The sequence below is a fragment of the Salmo trutta genome, chromosome 37 (assembly GCF_901001165.1).
Source record: "Salmo trutta chromosome 37, fSalTru1.1, whole genome shotgun sequence".
NCBI classification, from domain to species: domain Eukaryota; kingdom Metazoa; phylum Chordata; class Actinopteri; order Salmoniformes; family Salmonidae; genus Salmo; species Salmo trutta.
The window spans coordinates 12,261,470-12,285,878 of NC_042993.1; the positions used below are offsets into that span (position 1 = coordinate 12,261,470).

Genomic DNA, 24,409 nt, shown 5'->3' on the forward strand with positions numbered 1-24,409 from the left:
CTGAGTGTGAGTAATAGCCCTGACTAAAGTTAACATGGCGGAATGGTACAGTAACAATCTTACAAGATTCTTTACTGATTTCAAGAGATTTCACCCTTAGCTTCTGAAAACCTTTGAGTTTGGCAATGTGGAAAACATAGTCAAAATACATATTCTCAAAGACATTACACTTTAGTGGGTTAACCCTCACTGGAATAGTTAAATCACCCCACCATCAGTCAGAGACAAAATATGGGAAGTACTGATAGCAAAAATAAAGAAATCACGTTATATGTGAAATGGGAAGTGTGAGCAGGATGGTAATATTTCCTTTATACGTCAATGTCTCTGAAGGAGAGTGGTTATCTGACATGAGAAAGAAAGATTCAACTATGCAAGTAAGTGATTTGGCTTTTAGACATTAAACGTGTCATAGGAAATGCTAACATTCTAGTGATAATAAAATAATTCTTATTCCCTCAGGTCCAGCACAAAGAGGAGGGGATTTGGAGTGAAACATTAACATGGCCTTTTCTTATTCATTTCATTTGGCTTGGAGGTAAGATACAAATGTAGATGTATACAGTAAAAATATTATATTTATTTATTGAATTACACACAACAAAATACAAAACAATGGCGTGGGAGTTAAAAAGACGAGCGAAAGGTAGTGAGTAGCGAAAGGTACATGGGTATTACGAACCTTGAGGGGCTAGTAATACACCTCCCCCTTTCAAATATTAATAGAACAAAATGAACAAAAAAATGGCCTCTTGATTTGTTCAAATCAACCCGTGACCAGCCCAAGGAAGATCAGGGATTATATTTATTATGCTCACATTCCTTGACATGTGTCCAACACCTCTGACTAACATTTCCCCCACTGCTATTTGAGTGATGGGAGTGGATGCCTCGTCATGGACTGCTGAGGTGCCCAGCTCAGTATCCGGCCTGCAGGGCTCATGCATCGTGATTCCCTGCTCATTCAACTACCCAGAACCTGAGGAGAAGCCCTCCGAATTCACTGGCATCTGGTTCAAAGACACCCATGATACTATATACCACCCAGACAGCTCCAACATCATCAAAGACTACAGGGGTCGTACAGAGCTGGTGGGAGATCTCCGGCAGAAGAACTGCTCTCTCAGAATCGACCCCCTCCATCCCAGTGACAAAGGACCCTTTTTTTTCAGGGTTGAAATCGAAGACCAAAACAAGTATTCCTACATACATGACACAGTCTCCATTGCAGTGAGCAGTAAGTTCCCAGGGGAAGAATTGACAAGGAGAATTTCAAATGTTGTATTATAGTATCCCATTATTTACCCAAATGATAGCTATAGCTTATTGTAGATTTAAAATTATATTACTGAAAGGACAGAACCAATAAGTAGTGGATGCACACCTCAAGAGAACTGCAATAACTGTTCTCTTCTCTTTACTGATTTCAGGCTCTCCAGACCCCCCCTCTCTGTCAGTGAGGGAGGAGGTGAAGGTGGGGGAGGAGGTGTTTGCCTCCTGCTCTGTGTCTCACTCCTGCCCATCTGATTCCCCTCTCCTCACCTGGAGCCACTCCGGAACACCCAGTGTCCAATCGCAGCAGCTGACCAACGGCCAGTGGAAAGTGACATCATCCCTGACCTTTACCCCCAGCATCACTGATCACAACCAGTCTCTGGTCTGCACAGCAGAACACAGGGGTGGGAAGACAGTGAAAATGTCCAAAACTCTCAATGTCAAATGTAAGTGGACCACACCTGTGTGTTAATAACACTGGAAGATTTACACTTTCACTTCTGTGAAAACAGAATGCTTCTGTGCATACGACAAAAGTGAAAGAAGAAATTAAATGTAACTTCTTTGAAAAGGAAACATGCACTTTGTCCAGAGTCTGGATTGGGCATACTTCCCTTTTAAATTTGAAATAGATTTAGCATGTGATTGATACACTGAATCTGTCCTAAGATGTTTTTACATAGTAATATCATTCTTGCTAATGTTGTTATTCATAGATGCCCCAGTGGATGTGAAGGTGGAAGGAGTGTCCAGTGTGAAGGAAGGAGACTCTGTAGAGCTGAGATGCTCCAGTGACAGTAACCCTGCTGCCCACAGCTACCATTGGCACAACAACAGAGAACCTCTGCCCACCACTGGACCTACCGTCACACTGGAGAATGTGACCAGACTCACTGAAGCCCTCTACTGCACTGCCATCAACACAGAGGGACAAGGCCACTCCAGCTCACTGAAGCTCAATGTAGAGTGTAAGTAGATGCCACCATTCAAATCAAATTAAATTTTATTGGTCACATACACATGGTTAGCAGATGTTAATGCGAGTGTAGCGAAATGCTTGTGCTTCTAGTTCTGACCAAGCAGTGATATCTAACAAGTAATCTAACAATTTCACAACAACTACCTTTTACACACAAGTGTAAAGGAATGAATAAGAATATGTACATATAAATATCTATGGATGAGCGATGGCCGAACAGCATAGGCAAGATGCAGTAGATGGTATAAAGTACAGTATATACAAATGAGATGAGTAATGTAGGGTATGTAAACATTATATAAAGTGGCATTGTTTAAAGTGACTAGTGATACATTTATTACATCCAATTTTTAATTATTAAAGTGGCTAGAGATTTGAGTTAATAAGTTGCATGTCCTTTCTGTGTAAATAATATTAAGACAATACTCTTCAGGATGGAGCACTACATGTTCAGTTAAAACCAAACTGTTTATCATTCTCATCCCAGACCCCCCTGAGATCAAAGTGGGCTCCGCCTGCACTTCAGACACCTCCATGGTAACCTGTCTGTGCATTGTGGATTCGGAGCCCCCCGGCACCGTGGAGTGGTCTCTTCCAGCTGGACCCCTGCCCACCCTACCCAGTACCAGAGTGGAGAGGCATGGGTCAGTTACCATGGTGACCCTACAGAGGGCACTAGGCTTCTCCGAGACCATCCACTGCCATGCCAGCAACACACAGGGCAATGCCACCTTGTCCTTCACTGTGTCCACAAATGGTAAGGGAAACTGTGGGGGAAGTGCATCATAAATGAAGTATTACATACAGTATTAACATAATAAAGGATATCATTGGTACATTAATAAAACAAATGTATTTGTTTTTGGACAGATAAGATGTTGATGCTGTACGTTTTAATTGGTATTGCTGCATTAGTGGTGGTAGTAATACTAATTACCATGTCAGCTTGCCTATTGAACAAGAAGGGGTAAGTTACTATTTTATTTCTTTTTGGAAGGAGTTATATATATTTGTGTTTGTTTGTTCTGTTTTGATAACTTCACATTATTTTTCTCAACAGTAGTAGGAGTCGTAGTGACCAGCCAGTAACCAGTATGCAGGACGTGGATACAGCCAAGGGTGCTTTTTCACATCCCTCAACATCAAGGTATTTTTCTACAGGCTGTTCTATCTGTGATCATAATGTATACATCCTGCTGAGTTGATAAAGCCCATTAGCCTACATTCACTCTTGTTGTGTCTTATCAAATGATGGGAATGCATCTGAGAGTGGTCCTAACTCTATCCACAGGAAAGAACAGAAAGACCCCAGCAGTGGAATCCACACAAACTACTACACCAATGATCACCTATATGGAAACATGGAGGTATGTACTGTAGTCCTACTGCAGACATGTACAGCTGCTGTAGAGATCTGAGATCTGAGGAGATACAAAGGATTAAACAATAGAGGTGGTGGTGTTGATGATGATACTGTGTCTCTGATCTGGTTATCTGTAGGCTGAAGAGGATGGCGACCCATACGAGTGTGTTGGTGGAGACGATGCAGTCTATGCTAATGTGTGAACACAACAGGAAGCATGTTGGAGTCAGCTGGCCCAGAGCCCATGTTACTCATAGGCTGCCACCTCTACAATGTATTCAGTCAAAATGCATTTTTTATTGTACTTAACACAAACCAAAACCATACCAAAGGCACTAACATGCATTTAAATGCATTTAAATTACTACAAAAATGTCAAAATGCATGTCCCTCCATGCACTCCCAGTGACTTCTAGAAAGATTTGAGCCCAGTAACCCCAAATATACTCACTGTAAAGCCCTAGTTATTTTGTTGCTTTGATGAAGTTATTTCTGAAGATTATTATGTATTTTATGTGAAAAGTGATTCCTTTGTCTGTTACGTGAACTGAACTCTCGTTTTAATACGGAGGAACTATTCCTTTTTAAATGATAGTGTAAAAGCAGGTGAGCTGGTTATACTCTTTTGGCCATTTTCTGGTGTTTTGTGGTGAAAAACTGAGCGGGTCTAGCATAATACGCCAACCCTGTTACCCATAGATAGACAGGCTAGAAATGTTTAAGAATTTAAAATGATTTGTGAATCTTGCATTCAACTGACCCTCCCTGTTGCACACAACAAGCTTCCATTCTTCTTGTCACAAGGAGATACATGGCTGATTTAACTAGTTATTACCAGTTGGAGGGGCATTCAAGTGGATATTTCCTAACCATCCACTGTAGAGCTGCACAATACCACTCATTTGAAGCACAGGCTACTGTGGCTATTTGATCATAATATAGGCCCACCAAAGTGGCTTACCATCAAAAACAGTGGAGGAAATGCATCCCATAACATTTTAACATGGAAATAGCTGTTCTATCATTCAGTCTACAGTATCATTCAATGTGTGGTGTTCAATGTAGGCCTACATTCTATGAGACGTAAAAAAATAAAACATGCAGGGCTTGACATTAACCTGTTTATCCACCTGTCCTTCAGAGAAGGAGGTGACTGAAAATGTTGTTGTTTGATGCAAGAAACATCTTTACAAAATAAAATGTATTATTATTCCCATACCATTATTACAGAGAATCAGACAAATTATTCTACCCTCTGTCTATTAGCTTATTTAAGCCTGTGTCAAAATTCAACACTGCCCCTTTAAAACAAACATAAAAGCTCTTTACCTAACTCACTTTTCTAAGATGTCTAGAAGTGTTTGTAGGAAGCAATCACTCCTCTATTGCTGACTACAAATGATCTATAACTGGGCTAATAACACACTAACTAGCAAAGGATGTGAACAAAATGTGCAAATGTGGCTACATGCAACTCTCGCTTTGATCTCAAAACAAGCTCATCTACTCATGACCGCTAATGCTAGAAACACAGTCCAGTTCAAAGTAAATGGCACCGAACCATATATGGCAATGGTCTATTTGCGTATAGTCCTACTGCAGCTCTAATTGTTATGCTGCACCAGTTTGTGTAGAATACGGTCTGTGTAGACGAGAGTATGGGTTGAGTAGTGCATGTCAATACAACAGAATCCTACTCCGATGCATTCTGCCTACAACAAAATCTGTTGCATAGTTTGTTTTGTTTCGGTATGTTGCATTGAAAGTGGCTAATATTGCGTTGATTTGATCACAATTGCCACAGTAAAGAGAAACATTGATAGTGTTAACAGGGAGAACTCTAGAACAATGGTCACCAACCTTCACTGAGTCAAGATCACTTTGAGTCAAAATGCAAGCCGAGATCTACCGCTCAGATTAATTTTTTAACATGACTTAAAAGATGGAAGCCTATGCAACATTAACCAATTAAAAACAGTACTGTAGCAATGAGGTTTGTGCAGTAAGTTATATGCCCAATATATTATCACTGCATATTGGCTTTCTTGAATTGCCCTGCCAATAAATTGTTGTTTGGGCCATTTTTTAAAATTATATTTCTAAATTTGAGTTAGGCTATGTGATCACACCGGTAATAGAGCCGTTGTTATATTACTTGTGAAGCACAGCTGAGTGTCACGAATCCCACCGAAGGTGGCTCCCCTGCCTGCTCGGGCGGCGCTCGGCTGTCGTCGTCACCGGCCTACTAGCCGCCGCTGATCCCTTTTTCCTTTTCGTTTGGTATGTCTTATTGTTTGCACCTGTTCCTCATTTGGGTCTTTTGATTTTGGTTATTTAAGCCTGGTTAGCCCGCCCAGGTTTGTGCGGGATTATTTAGCGTCAGGTTGTGTTTTGATGTGCTGGCGATCTACGACTGTTATATTTTATGCATGCTGTGCACCTGTTCTGGGCACTTAGCATTTTTTCCACGCCGGTTGTGTTGGCGTCGATCGTGTTGTGTTTTTAAACACAACATGCCTTACCTCTGCTCTCTGCGCCTGACTCCTACCACCACTCCTAGCAACGACTGACACTGAGTGAGCATACATTTAAATCTGCTTTTATTTTTATTTTACTGGGCTGATCGTACCTGCATCTGATAGTCAGTCTCAGCCGACGGAGAGAGCAGCAGACTGAGGGTCCGCCTCCGCTATCCCTTTCCTCCGCTGACACTGACCAAAAAGGGACACCATCTTCCAGCTGATGGCGAACTCGAGCTCCATCCTATGAAGAGAGAAGGTGAAATATTCCTCGATGTTCAAAAATACCCAAGCCACTAATAATAACCACAACGCAAGCCTATAGATACGCTTTCCTACTCATTCATTACTGCTGCAGTGCTTGTTGTGGCGCTGAGTAAATATACCCTTATGAAAAAATATTGCAGTCAGAGCACTGTACAACTGCAGGACACTACAGTATAACTGCAGTTAGAGTGCAGTATAACTGCAGTATGCTGCAATTACTGTGTCCTAAATACCACAGTTGACTGCAGGTAATGCCCTTTTACTGCAGTTTCAAAACTGCAATCTTTTTTTGTTAGGGTAGGAAGAATGCGCATTTTATGGCTTATAAAAGTGTTGAATATAAGTGTTGACAGTGCTGAGTAAGAACTTAAAAATTAACTCAATGATAAAAACAGCATCTCTTTTCTGTGTTCGTTGAATGGCAACAGTTCGCCTACCCGGCATGCAGGACAGCTGATTCGGGTGCACCTACCGCCAACAACCTGAGACAAATAAAAATAAATAGGAACACAAGGCTTTATCGTTGGGTTTTTTACAGAAATATTGGGCGGTCAGCTAGGAGTGCCTTGGAGATCGACAAGTTGATCGCGATCGACCGGTTGGTGACCACTGCTCTAGAAAGTTAAGTGAAGTTCAATCTCATGCTTCTCTCTCTGTGGACTGATATTTCTGTGTGGCAGTCACGGGAGCTGAGCGGCAGTCTTGTGGCTACTCTCGCGCAGCTTAGTGGGAACATTGGAAATAAATACTTTCATCAGCTGTCTGGGTGGCTGGTCTCAGACGATCCTGCAGGTGAAGAAGCAGGATGTGGAGGTCCTGGAATGGCTTGGTTACATGTGGTCTGCAGTTGTGAGGCCAGTTGGACATACTGCCAAATTCTCTAAAACGACGTTGAAGGCAGCTTGTGGTAGAGAAATTAAATTATCTGGAAACAGCTCTGGTGGACATTCCTGCAGTCAGCATGACAATAGCATGCTCCCCCAAAACTTGAGACATCTGTGGCATTGTGTTGTGTGACAAAATTGCACATTTTGGAGTGGCCTTTCATTGTCCCCAGCACAAGGTGCACCTGTGTATTGATCATGCTGTTTAATCAGCTTCTTGATATGCCACACCTGTCAGGTGGATGGATTATCTTGGCAAAGGAGAAATGCTCACTAACAGGGATGTAAACAGTTTTGTTCAACATTTCAGAGAAGTAACTTTTGTGCTTATTGGAACATTTCTGGGATCTTTTATTTCAGTTCATGAAACATGGGACCAACACTATATATGTTGCATTTATTTTGATTTTATTTAACCTTTATTTAACTAGGCAAGTCAGTTAAGAACAAATTCTTATTTACAATGACGGCCTACCCTGGCCAAACCCGGACGACGCTGGGCCGATTGTGCACCGCCCCCTATGGGACTCCCAATCACGGCCGGATATGATACAGCCTGGATATAGTTTGTTCAGTATATATTATTATTATTTAATTTGTTTATTTATTCTGATTCATCAGGAGGTGCTGCAGCACCCATCAGCACCCCTACTTCCTGTGGCTATGTCTGTGATCATAACCTAGAACCCTTGCTGAGTTGCTAAAGACCATTAGCCTGCATTCACTCATTCACAAAAGATGTTTCATTGTATTTGAATATAGTCTGTATGTCACGCCCTGACCATAGAGAGCCCTCGGGCTTCTCTATGGTGTAATAGGTCAGAGCGTGACTAAGGGGTTTTTCTAGTTATTATACTTCTATGTTGGTGTGTGAGTGGTTCCCAATTGGAGGCAGCTGAATATCGTTGCCTCTAATTGGGGATCATACTTAGTGTGTCCCTTTTCCCACCTGCGTTGTGGGATATTGTTTTTGTGTGAGTGCCTTTGTGCGCTACGTTTTGCACGATCGTTAATTGTTGTTTTGAAGTTTCACTGTAATAAATGTGTGGAACTCTACTCACGCTGCGCCTTGGTCCGATTATTTAAGCGACGATCATGACACTAATGTTTGTTCCTGAATCTCCCATTCTACTACTGAGTTATTTTTCATCCTTTTTCTACCACAGTTTATGTTCTTACTGGAACACTGCTTCTCATTGATTTGCTGTGTGGGGAAAAACAAACATCTATTGTCATAAATCAACTTCAAGTACTCAAAGAATATAAAGGTCAAGCAGAAGTAATTATTAGTCACCAATGAGCTGCTGTCTCCACTTGTCTACCTCTTCTGAGGTCGTGGTGGCCTCTTTAAATCACCACATCTCGTCCTGGTTTGTAGAAGGTATTACATCATATATTTATGTGAAATATGAATGATGAGCAAGAGGAATAGAGAACTAAAATGTGAACAAATCCAATGTTAGGTGTAGAAATCATCCAGCCATTATGTAGAAATTGTTTAATATAATAAACTACATTCATTAATCTGACTCCAATATTATGTGAATAAATGCAAGAGGCCCTGTGCGTCTCTGAAGGAATTTAACCAATTTCAAGCAGACACCCCCCCCCCCCACCACCTGAATTAACGTTTCTTTGCATCTTGCTAGTAAAAACAAAAGACAGGAACAACACACCCAAACCCTAATCAACTCAATTGAAATGATAGGAGCACACCCCTGTGTCACTGCTCTTTGAACTATCTGTAATCCGACAAACAAAATAACAGTTTCCCTGTAACAATACATCCATAGCACGAACATAAGCAATAAGACCAGAGGGGGTGTGGTATATGGCCAATATACCACGGGTAAGGGCTGTTCTTACGCACGACGCAGTGCAGAGTGCCTGGATACAGCCCTCAGCCGTGGTATATTGGCAAAATACCACAAACTCCCAAGGTGCATAATTACTATTATAAACTGGTTACCAACGTAATTAGAGCAGTAAAAATAAATGTTTTGTCTTACCCGTGGTATACAATCTGATATACCACGGCTTTCGGCCAATCACCATTCAGGGCTTGAGCCACCCAGTTTATAAAGTATAATAAAACATATCAACATGCATAGCTCTTTATGAACTCTTGAAACCATCCATACATGAAAATTCAATTCACACAGTAACATTCATTTTGTTGATTTCATGTTTTCATCTGTCTTCACACCTCCAACAGTGTCCGTGCTACCAGGACTTCTGTGGGAACCTCCTTTTCTTGAGATTGCCACAGATAAGGTTTGTTTGACCCCTGTGATAGCCCACAAATGGTCAGCCATGCAAACAATGTCTTAAATCATGACTGAGTCATCATGCTGGGCCCCACGCCAGCCACTTGCCAGTCGCGAGTATATCACCTTCTCTAATTTTTCCACTACATTTTACAATATTTGCAAGTTTATAAGTTACATATTTGAAATACCTGTGCTTTTCCTCATTCTTTTGTACCACCAATCTTAAATTGATTGAGAGCCAAATGCACTCATCAGCAATGATGAAGTGAAGTGGTTTTGTTACAAATAATCAGATGTCCTCTAATTGATACATTAATCTTGTCTAAATGGAATGAGTGAAACCTTTTGTTTGATGGTGACTAGGCCCATTCACACCTCTAAGGCCTACAGAGCCTCTGCCATAAACAGAGTAAGTCACCCACTTCTCCGTCAGTTGCTGACCGCAGAGGCAAAACCATAGATGCAAGACACTTCCAAACTAATCTCTGGTAAGAAATAACATTGCTGCAGTTTTTATGGCTCAATTATGTTTTCATGACATCTTACCCTCAACAAATTCGTACAATCGTTGGCAGGTAGCATTTGTAAGTGGGTTATACAACCAGCACCACCAGTCATGGTGTGGTTTATACCAGTGTGTCCTTTTTCCTCACATGACACTGACCACAGTGTTTTTAACTTAAATATCTAATGTTCTCTGTGATCCTCTACCCCTCTACCTGTCTACAGTAACCTCCTCCTGTCCCATGGGAAACAGAGTGTCCAGCGGCCACATGTCCCACCCTCTTGGGAACCTGTCCTGGGGCCACCGCAAGGAGGACACGGCCAAGCTGGCGGACTTCCTGGCCAAGCAGGAAGAGGATTTGTTGGCGGTCCCCAAGCATGGCTGTGCCCGGGAACAAGCTGGAGCATCTCGCTAGGAGCAGCTGCATCCGTTACGTCCACCTGCCCATCCCATGTCCTCAGACCAGCAAATTCTGTCTTAACAGGGGAGAAATGTGTAACCCAGCCTTTGTGGATGACCAGAACTCCTGAGTCACCCAGGAAAGAACCACTGACTTCTGTTTACCATGGACAGCTATACTGCCCTACCAAGCAAAAAGGCAGTAACTGCTCATTTGGTCGAAAATGAGTCAATGTCATTTTTGCTACATTAAATACATGCTTAAGAGGGGTGTTTTTCTATGGGATTTGTGGGTAGTTGTTGCTTGTTTAGTGTTTGCTGCACCTGACAGGACTGTTTCGTTTCGTTCTTTTTTTGTATATGTATTTAGTTGTTTCTCCTTCAAAATAAGAAGATGAGTATACATATTCCCGCTGCGTTTTGGTCCAATCCATACGACAACCGTGACAGAACTACCCACCACAAACGGACCAAGCAGCGGAGGAATGAGCAGCAGCATAAATATAAGGATTCATGGACATGGGAGGAGATATTGGAAAGAAAAGGATCCTACACATGGGAGGAGTTCCAGGCTGGAAGGGATCGCCTCCCATGGGAACAGGTGGAGGCAGCCAGGAAGGCTGGAGAGGACCGGGAACGTTATGTGGGTACACAGCTTGCAAGGAAGCCTGAGAGGCACCCCCAAGCAATATTTTGTGGGGGGGGCACACGGGTAGTTTGGCTGGGCCAAGGGTGAGCCCTAAGCCAACTCCCCGTGCTTATTATGGGGAGCGTGTGGAGTGGAGAGCGCCGGTGTACACACCAGGCCTCCAGTGCGTTAGCCAAGTCCAGCTCGTCCTGCTCCTGCTCCTCGCACTAGGCCTGTGGTGCGTGTCCCTAGTCTGGCGCTTCCTAAGCCAGCCCCACGCATCAGGCCTTTAGTGCGCAGTCCCCGTCCAGAGCTTCCAGCAACAGTGCCCCATCCAGAGTGTCCGGCGACAGTGCCCCGTCCAGAGTGTCCGGCGACAGTGCCCCGTCCAGAGTGTCTGGCAGCAGTGCCCCGTCCAGAGTGTCTGGCAGCAGTGCCCCGTCCAGAGTGTCGGGCAGCAGTGCCCCGTCCAGAGTGTCGGGCAGCAGTGCCCCGTCCAGAGCGTCGGGCAGCAGTGCCCCGTCCAGAGCGTCGGGCAGCAGTGCCCCGTCCAGAGCGTCGGGCAGCAGTGCCCCGTCCAGAGCGTCGGGCAGCAGTGCCCCGTCCAGAGCGTCGGGCAGCAGTGCCCCGTCCAGAGCGTCCGGCGACACTGCCCCGTCCAGAGCGTCCAGCGACAGTACCCCGTCTACAGATGGCCCACAGTTCGGAGCCTGCAGAGACGGCCCACAGTTCGGAGCCTGCAGAGTCGGCCCTAGAGTCCGGAACCGGCAGAGTCGGCCCTAGAGTCCGGAACCGGCAGAGTCGGCCCTAGAGTCCGGAACCGGCAGAGTCGGCCCTAGAGTCCGGAACCGGCAGAGTCGGCCCTAAAGTCCGGAACCGGCAGAGTCGGCCCTAGAGTCCGGAACCGGCAGAGTCGGCCCTAGAGTCCGGAACCGGCAGAGTCGGCCCTAGAGTCCGGAACCGGCAGAGTCGGCCCTAGAGTCCGGAACCGGCAGAGTCGGCCCTAGAGTCCGGATCCGGCAGAGTCGGCCCTAGAGTCCGGATCCGGCAGAGTCGGCCCTAGAGTCCGGATCCGGCAGAGTCGGCCCTAGAGTCCGGAACCGGCAGAGTCGGCCCTAGAGTCCGGAACCGGCAGAGTCGCCCTCCAGCCCGAGGTCTCCAGCGACGCGCATCAGCCCGAGGTCTTCAGCGATGCGCTATAGCCCAGAGACTTCGGGATGGGTAAAATTTGATAAGAATTTAGCGGGAGTGGACAGGTTAGGTTGGGGAGTAAGGCCGGAGCCTGAGCCACCTCCATAGTAGGAGGTTGGGTGTAGCACAAGAACCGTCGGTGACGGTGGCCACCCTCCCTTCCCTTTAGTTAGGATTCTTTTTTTTGTTTTGGGGTTTATTTTTTTGTGTGAGGTGCACCCGGGGTCTGCACCTTTAGGGGGGGTACTGTCACATCCAGGGGTTATTTGTTATTGTAGTTTCGTCAGGACGTGGCAGGGGGTGTTTGTTTAGAGTGTTTCGGGGTTTGTTGGGCTATGTTCTTTGTTAGTCTATTTCTATGTTAGTTCTAGTATGTATATTTCTATGTGATGTTTATTGGGTGGACCTTCAATTGGAAGCAGCTGCTCCTCATTGCTTCTAATTGAAGATCCTATTTAAAAGGGGTGTTTTTCTATGGGATTCGTGGGTAGTTGTTCCTTGTTTAGTGTTTGTTGCACCTAACAGGACTGTTTTGTTCTTTTATTTGTATACGTATTTAGTTGTTTCTCCTTCAAAATAAAAAGAAGATGAGTAAACATATTCCCGCTGCGTTTTGGTCCAATCCATACGACAACCGTGACAGTAATTAAATACACAGTACAAAACCCATGGCAAATGGAAAGAAATACAGAAAATTTGCTTCCGGACCTGAGCCAGGAAAATAAATATAAATGTTTGTGAATGGTGTATAGAAAGTATGGACAGTGTGTGAATAGAAAATGTATGTACAGCAGTAGTTATATACTATGAACTATGACTAGTATACGCCCAGCAAACAGGAAAACCCCCAGAACATTAGCTTAGATTCCCATTAAGTTCTAGTTAGGGTTTTATCTAACATTAGGATGATAACATAGCAAAAGTATTTGAATAATGCTTTTGATAACATAAAATAAAACACAAAATATATGTTTTAAATTAAATGTCCTTGGAATGTTCTCCAAACATTCTCTATAATGTTGTGCACAACATCTGTAACAACCACCACAGAACATTCCCCAAAAGTTCTCATTAGGGTTTCAGGTAATGTAATAACACAATGTGCCAGTAATGTTTTCCTAGCAAACTAAAATTGGTTATGTGAAAGTTCCCTCTACATTCTTTAAGTTGCGGCAAATGTTCTCATAACAAGGGGCGGAAATCCCGGGGAGGACGGGGGGGACACGACCCCCCCATCCTTGGAAAAATATGATTTGTCCCCCCCAATATATCACTGAAACATAACTATGTAATTTAAATAATATTAATAATACGCAATGAAAGCAATTGTGCTGATTATAGACACTTAATAGCGCATTTTTATGTTTCAAAAGATTGCGACCCCCCCCACCCTTTGCCTCACAATGTTTTGATCCACTGCCAGTTCCTTAGTTGGCAAGGTAACAGAGGGGTCGTATCTACTGTCTGAAAAGCACTCAATGAATGTAACTGACGTGAAGGTAATCCAGTCAATCGCGCACACACACTAGCTGAATATGCAGAGCTAGTGTGCAAATATTAACTATTAAGCTAGCTAGTACCTATTCCATTTATGTGGCCTCGTCAAAGATGGAATCTTTCCTATCGTCAATTTATTCCAAGATCAGCATGCAGATGATGTAAGTTAGTGCTTCAAAGTCCCTGCGATAAGGTTAGCGATAAACTGAAGCCCAAACTGAACAGAACTACACTCTCTTCTACCATTGTCTTAAATATATTTAATGGCCTCATTGCAAAAGCTAAATTGTCGCAAGGGAACTTTTATTTATTTATTTTATTTCACCTTTATTTAACCCGGGTAGCAAAGATTATAGCAAACACCACTGAAACGGAATTGGTGCTCGCTAGCTTTGCAAATTCAGCTATTGTTGGAAGCCAGCCAATATGAAACAAACTATTAAAATTATAAAAGGTTGCAGCATATGTTGTGTAAATGGTGAATTCATACAGCTGTCAACTCTTGTCATTTTAATCCGTTTCACATTTGCTAGCTACCTTTTAGATCGAAGCCCAAATAGAATGATAAAAGATAAGATGATAGAAGCCCATCTCCTACTGTAAATAACCTACACACTGTGTGTGTGTGTAGCCAGCCAGGTAGAAAAATGGCAGAAAAATAAAAGACGGACATCAGAGTATTTTTCAGTACACCAAAACGCAAAGTAAGAACCCTAGTAGCCTAATATCTCAAAGACTAGTTGATAAAATGTTCATAAGAAAGAAATGAAATTCTAATGGAAATGTTTCACAATGATGTCATTAGGCAGAGCAGGCAACAGATGGCACACAGACAGCAGAGTTGGGGACAGATATGCAGGGACAGACTGGCAGAGACAGGGAGTCTCAGGTAAGTTTGTTGAGTCTTTGTTTGGCAACATGAAATGTTGTCAATTTTTTTGACTTGTAAAATAGGAACATAATTGGAAAATGCCATGGATACCACCACTCTCAACTTAATTAAACTGGTGACTGAACTAAGATTTGTTAAAGGCAATGGTATTGCTGTTGTGATTAGTTGTGTAGTTTTGGGTACCGGTAGTTAGGAGTACGGCAAACACCTTATTTCTTTGGTTCCTCAATATACATTTACCATATTACAATGTAGGCTATGTGTTACAGCACTACTTTTGGTGTCCCCCTCAGGAATTGCTCTTGAGAAAATGTAATGTAATTGTCCCCTCCAAAGTTGATATCAGATTTTCGCCCCTGCTCATAACACAAAAAATGTCTCGTCGTGCTGATGATTATACATAGTTTGTATAAAACTTTAGACTGATTTTGCAAGAACGTTCACAGAGGACATTTTATCTCTTCTGTAAAGGTTACCAGAATGTTTCATTAGGTAGTGGGAACAGTCTGGCGGGAACAGTGTGCATCACAATATATATGTTCCCAAAACACAAAAACTGTCCAGTAGTGCAGATGATTATAAAAAACGTGGTCTGTAAAAGGTTTCATTATTGCAATAATTAATCGATATCGAATAAAGATGATTGTTTGAAGAAATGACAAAGTCTCTCTCACTTGATTAGAATATTCCACCATGTCACGTCCTGGCCAGTATAAGGGTTAATTGGTATTGTAGTTTGGTCAGGACGTGGCAGAGGGTATTTGTTTTATGGTATTCGGGGTGGTGTGTTTGTTGTAGGGGATTTGATTTGTGTATTCCGGGGTTTTTGGGCACTGTTCCTTGTTATGTATGTCTATGATTGATCTAGCTGTTGTATGTCTATGTGTGGTCAATTGGGGTTGGGACTCTCAATTGAAGGCAGGTGTTCTCCATTTGCCTTTGATTGAGAGTCCCATATATTAGGGTGTGTTTGTATGTGTCTTTTGTGGGAGATTGTTTTTGCACTGAGTTTGTGAGCCTGCAAAACTGTTTTGTGTCGTGAGTATCATTTATTGTTTTGTTTGTCAAGTGGATGCTTTACTCTTGTTTTTTGTCAGTAATAAAACATGAGTGTCCACAATCCCGCTGCATTTTGGTCCTCCTTTCCTCAACATGACGAAGACTGACACACCACAGTTCTTTAAAGGTTCCCATACATTTTAACTTGTCTTGGCGGTCCTCAGAACATTTAAAAAATGTTTTATTTAAGTTTTACATATTACCAAACCATTTTCAGCATGCAAATTTCTAGCTCCTTAAAGCCTATTGGATTATATCCCCATTATGTTTCTCCGTAGATTTAATGGCAATTCACATTTGAGGACTATATTGTAGGAACACTACAAGGTGATATAGACACACATAGCACTTACATTTCATTCATAGGACATTTGAACAGCATTTAATCATACAAACAAAACCACATTTTATACACTTCATATGTTGACAATCTGCACATGATTTCATTCATAGGACATTTGAAAAGTGCAGGTGCGTATTGGCCATCTGGCAATTCTGGCAAATGCCAGATGGCCTGGACAGTTTTTTGGGGGGGTGGGCTGGTCGAAATTGACACACAGACAAAAATATATTTTTGATTTGAAAATAAAACTATGGAAAAGGTGACATGGCTGGCGGCCCACCGGCCTGTTAAAACATATATTTTTATAGCTTTTTGCACAATTTCTCTGTAACACTAATCTATAATGAGCTTTTGGCTGATCAGTGGGCATGGCCGGCTCCCGTACCCAGATGGGCTGAGCTGAGGCCATTTAAACTCACATTCAAATTCAAACATGGCAACACCAAAGAAACCTGCTCCAACTCTGTCCAGTTAGACAGCCAAGATCATGGATCGTAAAAAAATGTAATGGGTGCCTATAAATGTAGAAAGAGCACATTCTACATTGACACCTCACTCAAAACGTAATTTTGTAAAACAGTAAAGTGCACTATCCTCATGATGCCTGTAATGAAAGTGACTGCCCTGACGCTGTGCCCTCGCTGGGGCCTGTGAGCCACTCTCCTCTTCCCCCATGTGTTGAAGAGAAAAATGTGTTCTGATCATTTACCTTTTCAAAATGCAATTGTGGTGAAAACACAGCTTTGGAAGCTTCATCCCCTTGTTCTTGTCGAAGTGAGAAGGGTCTCAGCTTTCTGAAGGTAACGTTTTTATTTCTCAACTTTCTATATTCAGCTCAAGAGCAACTATTTTACAAAATATGTAATTGATACAGCTTTGAGATATGGAGCGGCTCGCATACATAGGCCTCATGGGTAGTAGCCCACAACTGCAAAGTTTTTTAGGACATTACATTTTCTGTTGGACGAATACATGGGTAACAATGGGTATTATATTTAAGCAACAAGGCCCGAGGGGGTGTGGTATATGGCCTAAATACCACGGCTAAAGACTGTTCTTATGCACAACGCATAATGGACATATATCCCAAACCACCGAGGAGCCTTATTGCTATTATAAACAGGTTAGCAACGTAATTAGAGCAGTAAAAATAAATGTTTTGTCATACCCATGGTATTCGGTCTAACATACCACAGCTGTCAGCCAATCAGCAACAACGAGCTTCAGCTGTGCCTGATTGGGAGCCACACACGGCCCAAAACAAAGAAATACAAAAACATAGAAAAAAGAACATAGAACGCCCACCCAATGTAACACCCTGGCCTAACCAAAATAAAGAACAAAAACCCCTCTCTATGGCCAGGGCGTTACAATAGTGTACATAATGACAGGGGCTCAACTTTCACTGCATTCTGAAATTGCATTTTTGTCCCCCCAGTTTTATCATTGGAATGTGACTCAAAACAGGCAACAGTGTGCTTTAGGACCATGCGGATGCCTCCAAGTGATCGCGTAGGCTGTTTGGAGTGTTTATCGACTGGAAAAATGAAAATAAAAATAAAGAATTATGTCCCCTCCACTTCTAAAACCAAAGTTGAGCCCCTGCATAATGATGTATGTAATTCATCACTATTGAACAAAAAAAGTAAAACATAGGACACCCCAGACGATAAACCGAAGATTATCGACACAGACATTGCCTTCCTCATTTACTTCCTAGTAAGCACTTTGCTTACTGCTCAAAAAAATAAAGGGAACACTAAAATAACACATCCTAGATCTGAATGAATGAAATAATCTTATTAAATACTTTTTTCGTTACATAGTTGAATGTGCTGACAACAAAATCACACAAAAATAATCAATGGAAATCCAATTTATCAACCCATGGAGGTCTGGATTTGGAGTCACACTCAAAATTAAAGTGGAAAACCACACTACAGGCTGATCCAACTTTGATGTAATGTCCTTAAAACGAGTCAAAATGAGGCTCAGTAGGGTGTGTGGCCTCCACGTGCCTGTATGACCTCCCTACAACGCCTGGGCATGTTCCTGATGAGGTGGCGGATGGTCTCCTGAGGGATCTCCTCCCAGACCTGGACTAAAGCATCCGCCAACTCCTGGACAGTCTGTGGTGCAACGTGGCGTTGGTGGATGGAGCGAGACATGATGTCCCAGATGTGCTCAATTGGATTCAGGTCTGGGGAACGGGCGGGCCAGTCCATAGCATCAATACCTTCCTCTTGCAGGAACTGCTGACACACTCCAGCCACATGAGGTCCAGCATTGTCTTGCATTAGGAGGAACTCAGGGCCAACCGCACCAGCATATGGTCTCACAAGGGGTCTGAGGATCTCATCTCGGTACCTAATGGCAGTCAGGCTACCTCTGGCGAGCACATGGAGGGCTGTGCGGCCCCCCAAAGAAATGCCACCCCACACCATGACTGACCCACCGCCAAACCGGTCATGCTGGAGGATGTTGCAGGCAGCAGAACGTTCTCCACGGCGTCTCCAGACTCTGTCACATCTGTCACATGCTCAGTGTGAACCTGCTTTCATCTGTGAAGAGCACAGGGCGCCAGTGGCGAATTTGCCAATCTTGGTGTTCTCTGGCAAATGCCAAACGTCCTGCACAGTGTTGGGCTGTAAGCACAACCCCCACCTGTGGACGTCGGGCCCTCATACCACCCTCATGGAGTCTGTTTCTGACCGTTTGAGCAGACACATGCACATTTGTGGCCTGCTGGAGGTCATTTTGCAGGGCTCTGGCAGTGCTCCTCCTGCTTCTCCTTGCACAAAGGCGGAGGTAGCGGTCCTGCTGCTGGGTTGTTGCCCTCCTAAGGCCTCCTCCACGTCTCCTGATGTACTGGCCTGTCTCCTGGTAGCGCCTCCATGCTCTGGACACTACGCTGACAGACACAGCAAAACTTCTTGCCACAGCTCGCATTGATGTGCCATCCTGGATGAGCTGCACTACCTGAGCCACTTGTGTGGGTTGTAGACTCCGTCTCATGCTACCACTAGAGTGAAAGCACAGCCAGCATTCAAAAGTGACCAAAACATCAGCCAGGAAGCATATGAACTGAGAAGTGGTCTGTGGTCCCCACCTGCCGAACCACTCCTTTATTGGGGGTGTCTTGCTAATTGCCATAATTTCCACCTGTTGTCTATTCCATTTGCACAACAGCATGTGAAATTTATTGTCAATCAGTGTTGCTTCCTAAGTGGACAGTTTGATTTCACAGAAGTGTGATTGACTTGGAGTTACATTGTGTTGTTTAAGTGTTCCCTTTATTTTTTTGAGCAGTGTATTTTTGGGTGATTTTGCTACACAAAATTCCTGTAGATTGTTCTAAAACCATTATTTAGTCAACCGTATAGCCTATGCATTATGTTGATTCCTGCTGTGAAAGTATCTGCCTGTCCCCATTTCGCTGTCGGCTGCTGTGTGACCAAGCCACTCTTACACTCCTTTTCCCCACTGTGTGCACGGAGGAGGTAGAGATGCATTCTGAAAAGCACAGGAAGATGACTTTGGTCAAAATGTAAACTATGGTTCTAATTTGAGGAGAGTTACAGCTTTCGGCGAGTCTGTCATTTATTTCTCACCTCTTAATATTGAGTTCATTGCACCACTTTACAGCAGGAGTAGGCTGTATGTAGTATGGTTTTGTATGTGCTTGCAGAGCGGAGCAAAGCGTGCCATTTGCAGTGAATAGGCCTAAATGACATGATGTAGCCTACTGCTAATCAATTAGACTACTCATCTATATAGCCACAATATATTTAGAGTTATCAATCCAGTTAAGTGTTTTGAGTTCCCACTTCCTCAGGTGAATAATATAGACTATAGGCCAATATGCACAAAAATGTCGGCAAATTCTCTGAAGATCCTAAAATTAATCTGGATCCTATTTTTGACAGGATGCACATCAAAATGTCAATCATGCATTACCTGGATATGTTATATGAAATAGCTTGCTTTTTTAATCATAAGCTACCATCTCAGGTATCTTACGTGGCACTGACATTTTGTCCCGAGCCCTGCAGCTCATGTAAAGTAACTGTCCATTAAAACATTTCACTTTATTATTATCAGCAGAAGCGCAAAATTTACCATGATATCACGTTTTGTCCATGTCACCCAGCTCTAGCACTGCCCCCAAATATAATTTATCGTAATATAAAAAATGTGTCAATTTATCCCGTTATGGATTTTTGTCCATATTGCCCAGCTCTAAACTAAAGTCTTGTTAGGACTGACAACCGGGGATGAGAAGCAGGTACGGGGAGTCAACATTTAATCAGGAACTAGACCAAGACAAGAACAGCGACAGCACATGGGTACAAAATGACAATTAATGCTGAAGCAGGGAACAGAGCGGGGAACCAGACAGATATAGAAAAGGTAATGACAGAGGTGATTGAGTCCAGGTGAGTCCAATAATCGCTGATGTGTGTGACGGGGGAAGGCAGGTGTGCTTAATGATTATGGCAGGAGTGCGCAGTGCTGGGGAGCCTGGCGCCATCGAGTGCCAGGGTTGAAGAGCGGGAGCAGGCACTCCAATCTTTTGATTGTCTACACCCGTCTACAAATGTGGGCAGAATCAGAATATGGACAAGATCAGGATAACCTCTACGGGCTAGGGGGCAGTATTGAGAATTTTGGAAAAAATATGTGCCCATTTTTAACTGCCTCCTACACCAACTCAGAAGCTAGAATATGCATATTATTGTTCAGGTTTGGATAGAAAACACCCTAAAGTTTCTAAAACTGTTTGAATGGTGTCTGTGAGTATAACAGAACTCCTATGGCAGGCAAAAACCTGAGAAGGTTTCATGCAGGAAGTACCCTGTCTGACAAGGTGTTGTTGTTCTTGCTTCTGTTTATTGAAGAGTCAGGATCTTAGCTGTAACGTGACAATTCCTAGGGCTCCAATAGGCTCTCAGAACCCGGGAAAAACCTGAACGATGACGAGGCAGCCTCAGGCTGAAACACAGAATCCCCTTTTCCAAGTGTCCCATCAGAGGACAATGGAATTAGGCGCGTGCACGATTCGACCCCGTGCAGTATTTTCCTTCGGCTGTTTAGCTAATTGCAGATTCCCGGTCGGAATATTATCGCTTTTTTACGAGAATAATGGCATAAAAATTGATTTTAAACAGCGGTTGACATGCTTCGAAGTACAGTAATGGAATATTTAGAATTTTTTTGTCACGTTCTGCGCCATGCGCACGACCGTGATTTACCATTCTGATAGTGTCTAGAACGCACGAACAAAACGCCGCTGTTTGGATATAACGATGGATTATTTGGGACCAAACCTACATTTGTTATTGAAGTAGAAGTCCTGGGAGTGCATTCTGGCGAAGAACAGGAAAGGTAAGACCATTTTTCTTATAGGAAATGTGATTTTGGTGAAGGTTAAACTGGGTGGGTGTCTAAATAGCTAGCCCGTGATGGCTGGGCTATGTACTTAGAATATTGCAAAATGTGCTTAATCCGAAAGCTATTTTAAAATCGGACATATCGAGTGCATAGAGGAGTAATGTATCTATAATTCTTAAAATAATTGTTATGCTTTTTGTGAACGTTTATCGTGAGTAATTTAGTAAATTCCCCGGAAGTTTGCGGGGGGTATGCTTTTTCTGAACGTCACATGCTAATGTAAAAAGCTGTTTTTTTATATAAATATGAACTTGATTGAACAGACATGCATGTATTGTATAACATAATGTCCTAGGTGTGTCATCTGATGAAGATCATAAAAGGTTAGTGCTGCATTTAGCTGTGGTTTGGGTTTTTGTGACATTATATGCTAGCTTGAAAAATGGGTGTCTGATTATTTCTGGCTGGGCACTCTCCTGACATAATCTAATGTTTTGCTTTCGTTGTAAAGCCTTTTTGAAATCGGACAGTGTGGTTAGATTAACGAGAGTCTTGTCTTTAAATAGCTGTAAAATAGTCATATGTTTGAGAAATTGAAGTAATAGTATTTCAAACGTTTTAAAAATCGCGCCACAGGATTCAACTGGCTGTTACGTAGGTGGGACGAATTCGTCCCGCCGGTCCCATAGAGGATAAAGGACGTAAGTTAGAACCAGTTGTAAGTGGGTTTATGAGTGCTGATCTAGAATCACTTTTGCTTTTCAGATCATAAAAAATTTGACAGGGGGCACCATATCAAGCGTCAAATTAGAAATTGTATCAGGCGTGTTTTTTCTTTTAAAATGTTATTGTACACAGCATATGAGAATGGGAACATTTTAATAACTCCAAAATTGTATTCTGAGTCCTGATTGACCATATTAAAAGGAGAATCCCCTGCACTACCACAGCTATCCACTGGTGGCACAAAGGATTATTGAGCTTGCTGCAGAACTGAAGATTGCAGGTTCAATCACACATATTCTTTAACCATGTTTGTTTGTTTTAAATTGTGACATTGAGGCTTGGATATAATCTACTAAATGAGAGGATGTATTTATTGCGTTCAGATTTATAAATCCAGTCAGAAATGCAGAATTTAGACTAACTGTAAAAAAATATATATAACATTGTGTAAAAATTGACTGTTCAACTTTTTTTTAAACACACCCGATATAATTCCTAATTTTAGATGGTTTATTATCATAAAACATTATTATCTAGCTAGCTACGGTAGTGAAATATCTGTCAGATGTAAAACAAGCAGGATCATGGCATGTGTCAGAAACAATGCATGTTGGCTAGCTAGCTCACGTTAGCTAGATCACACTAGCTATGTAGCTAATGTCTACAGATGTAACTCAGAGGTGAAGTCTACTTTCTGAATTAAGCAAGAAAAAAAAATCTTATCATAAAACAAATATTTTTCTCAAATATGTGTGCCACAATTATTGGCACCCCTTCATTCAATACCTTGTCCAAGATAACAGCCCTGAGGCTAAGCAACAGTACATCTGCCACGCTAATCCTCAACATGGGAGCCCCTCAAGGGTGCGTGCTTAGTTCCCTCCTGTACTCTCTGTTCCCCCTTAACTGCGTGGCCAAGCACGACTCCTACACCATCAATAAGTTTGCTGACGACACAATGGTGGTAGGCCTGATCACCGACAAGGATGAGACAGCTTATAGGGAGGAGGTCAGAGACCTGGTTGTGTGGTTCCAGGACAACAACCTCTCCCTCAACGTGATCAAGACAAAGGAGATGATCATGGACTACAGGAAAAGGAGGGCAGAGTACTGCTCAGAACTGCTCAGCCTCCGACCACAAGGCACTACAGAGGCTAGTGCGAACGGCCTAGTACATCACTGGGGCAAAGCTTCCAGCCATTCTTTACCTCTGTACCAGGCTGGTGTCAGAGGAAGGCCCTAAATTGTCAGACTCCAGTCACCCTAGACATAGACTGTTCTCTCTGCTACCGCACGGCAAGCGGTGCCAGAGTACCAAGTCTAGGTCCATGACAGCTTCTACCCCCAAGCCATAAGACTCCTGAACATCTAATCAAATGGCTACCCAGTGTATTTGCATTGCCCCCCCCCCCTTTACACCACTACTACTCTCAATTGTTATCATCTATGCATAGTCACTTAAATAACTCTACCTACATGTACATATTACCTCAACTAACCGGTGCCCCCGCACATTGACTCTGAACCGGTACCCACCTGTATATAGTCTCGCTATTGTTATTTTACTGCTGCTCTTTAATTACTTGTTACTCTTATTTATTATTCTTATCTGTATTTTTTCTTAAGCTGCATTGTTGGTTAGGGGCTCGTAAGTAAGCATTTCACTGTAAGGTCTACACCTGTTGTGTTCGGCGCATGTGACTAAGAAAACATAGAGTTTATTTATTTATTTCATATGTTAATGCCCTCTGTCTTTAAAGGAGGGTGGCTATCTGACAAGAAAGAGCAAGAATTGTCAAACTAAGTGTCACGTCCTGACCAGCAGAGGGCGTAATTGTGTTAGTCTTGGTCAGGATGTGGCAGGTGGTTTGTGTTTGTTAAATGTTGTGTTGGTGATTGGGACTTCCAATTGAATGCAGGTGTGTTGAGTTGCCTTTGATTGGAAGTCCTATATAGGTGTGTGTGTTTTTCTTTGGGGTTGTGGGTGGTTGTCCTTGCACTGCATTGTTGTGCCTGCAAGACTGTTGCAAGTACTGTTTATTGTTTTTTTCAAGTGGATGCTTTACGTGTTTTATTTAATAAACATGAGTGTCCACAATCCCGCTGCGCCTTGGTCCTCTTCTCTCCACTACGAATCTTGTGACAGAACCACCCACCACCAAAGGACCAAGCAGCGGAAGAGGAGGATGCCACAGGAGGAAAGTTGGAAGCAGCGCGCTCG

The 24,409-nt window shown here is 43.0% G+C and overlaps 1 protein-coding gene across 1 annotated transcript; it reads left to right on the forward strand.

The window, feature by feature from the left end:
• The first annotated feature begins 295 nt into the window (after positions 1-295).
• Positions 296-4,364, forward strand: LOC115176886 (B-cell receptor CD22). Its single transcript, XM_029737243.1, has 10 exons — positions 296-377; positions 463-538; positions 875-1,237; positions 1,431-1,721; positions 1,992-2,243; positions 2,742-3,011; positions 3,125-3,221; positions 3,315-3,401; positions 3,546-3,621; positions 3,755-4,364. Exons 1-10 carry the CDS (start codon positions 297-299, stop codon positions 3,818-3,820), a joined length of 1,659 nt encoding a protein of 552 aa, XP_029593103.1. The 5' UTR covers position 296; the 3' UTR covers positions 3,821-4,364.
• The last annotated feature ends 20,045 nt before the right edge of the window (positions 4,365-24,409 follow it).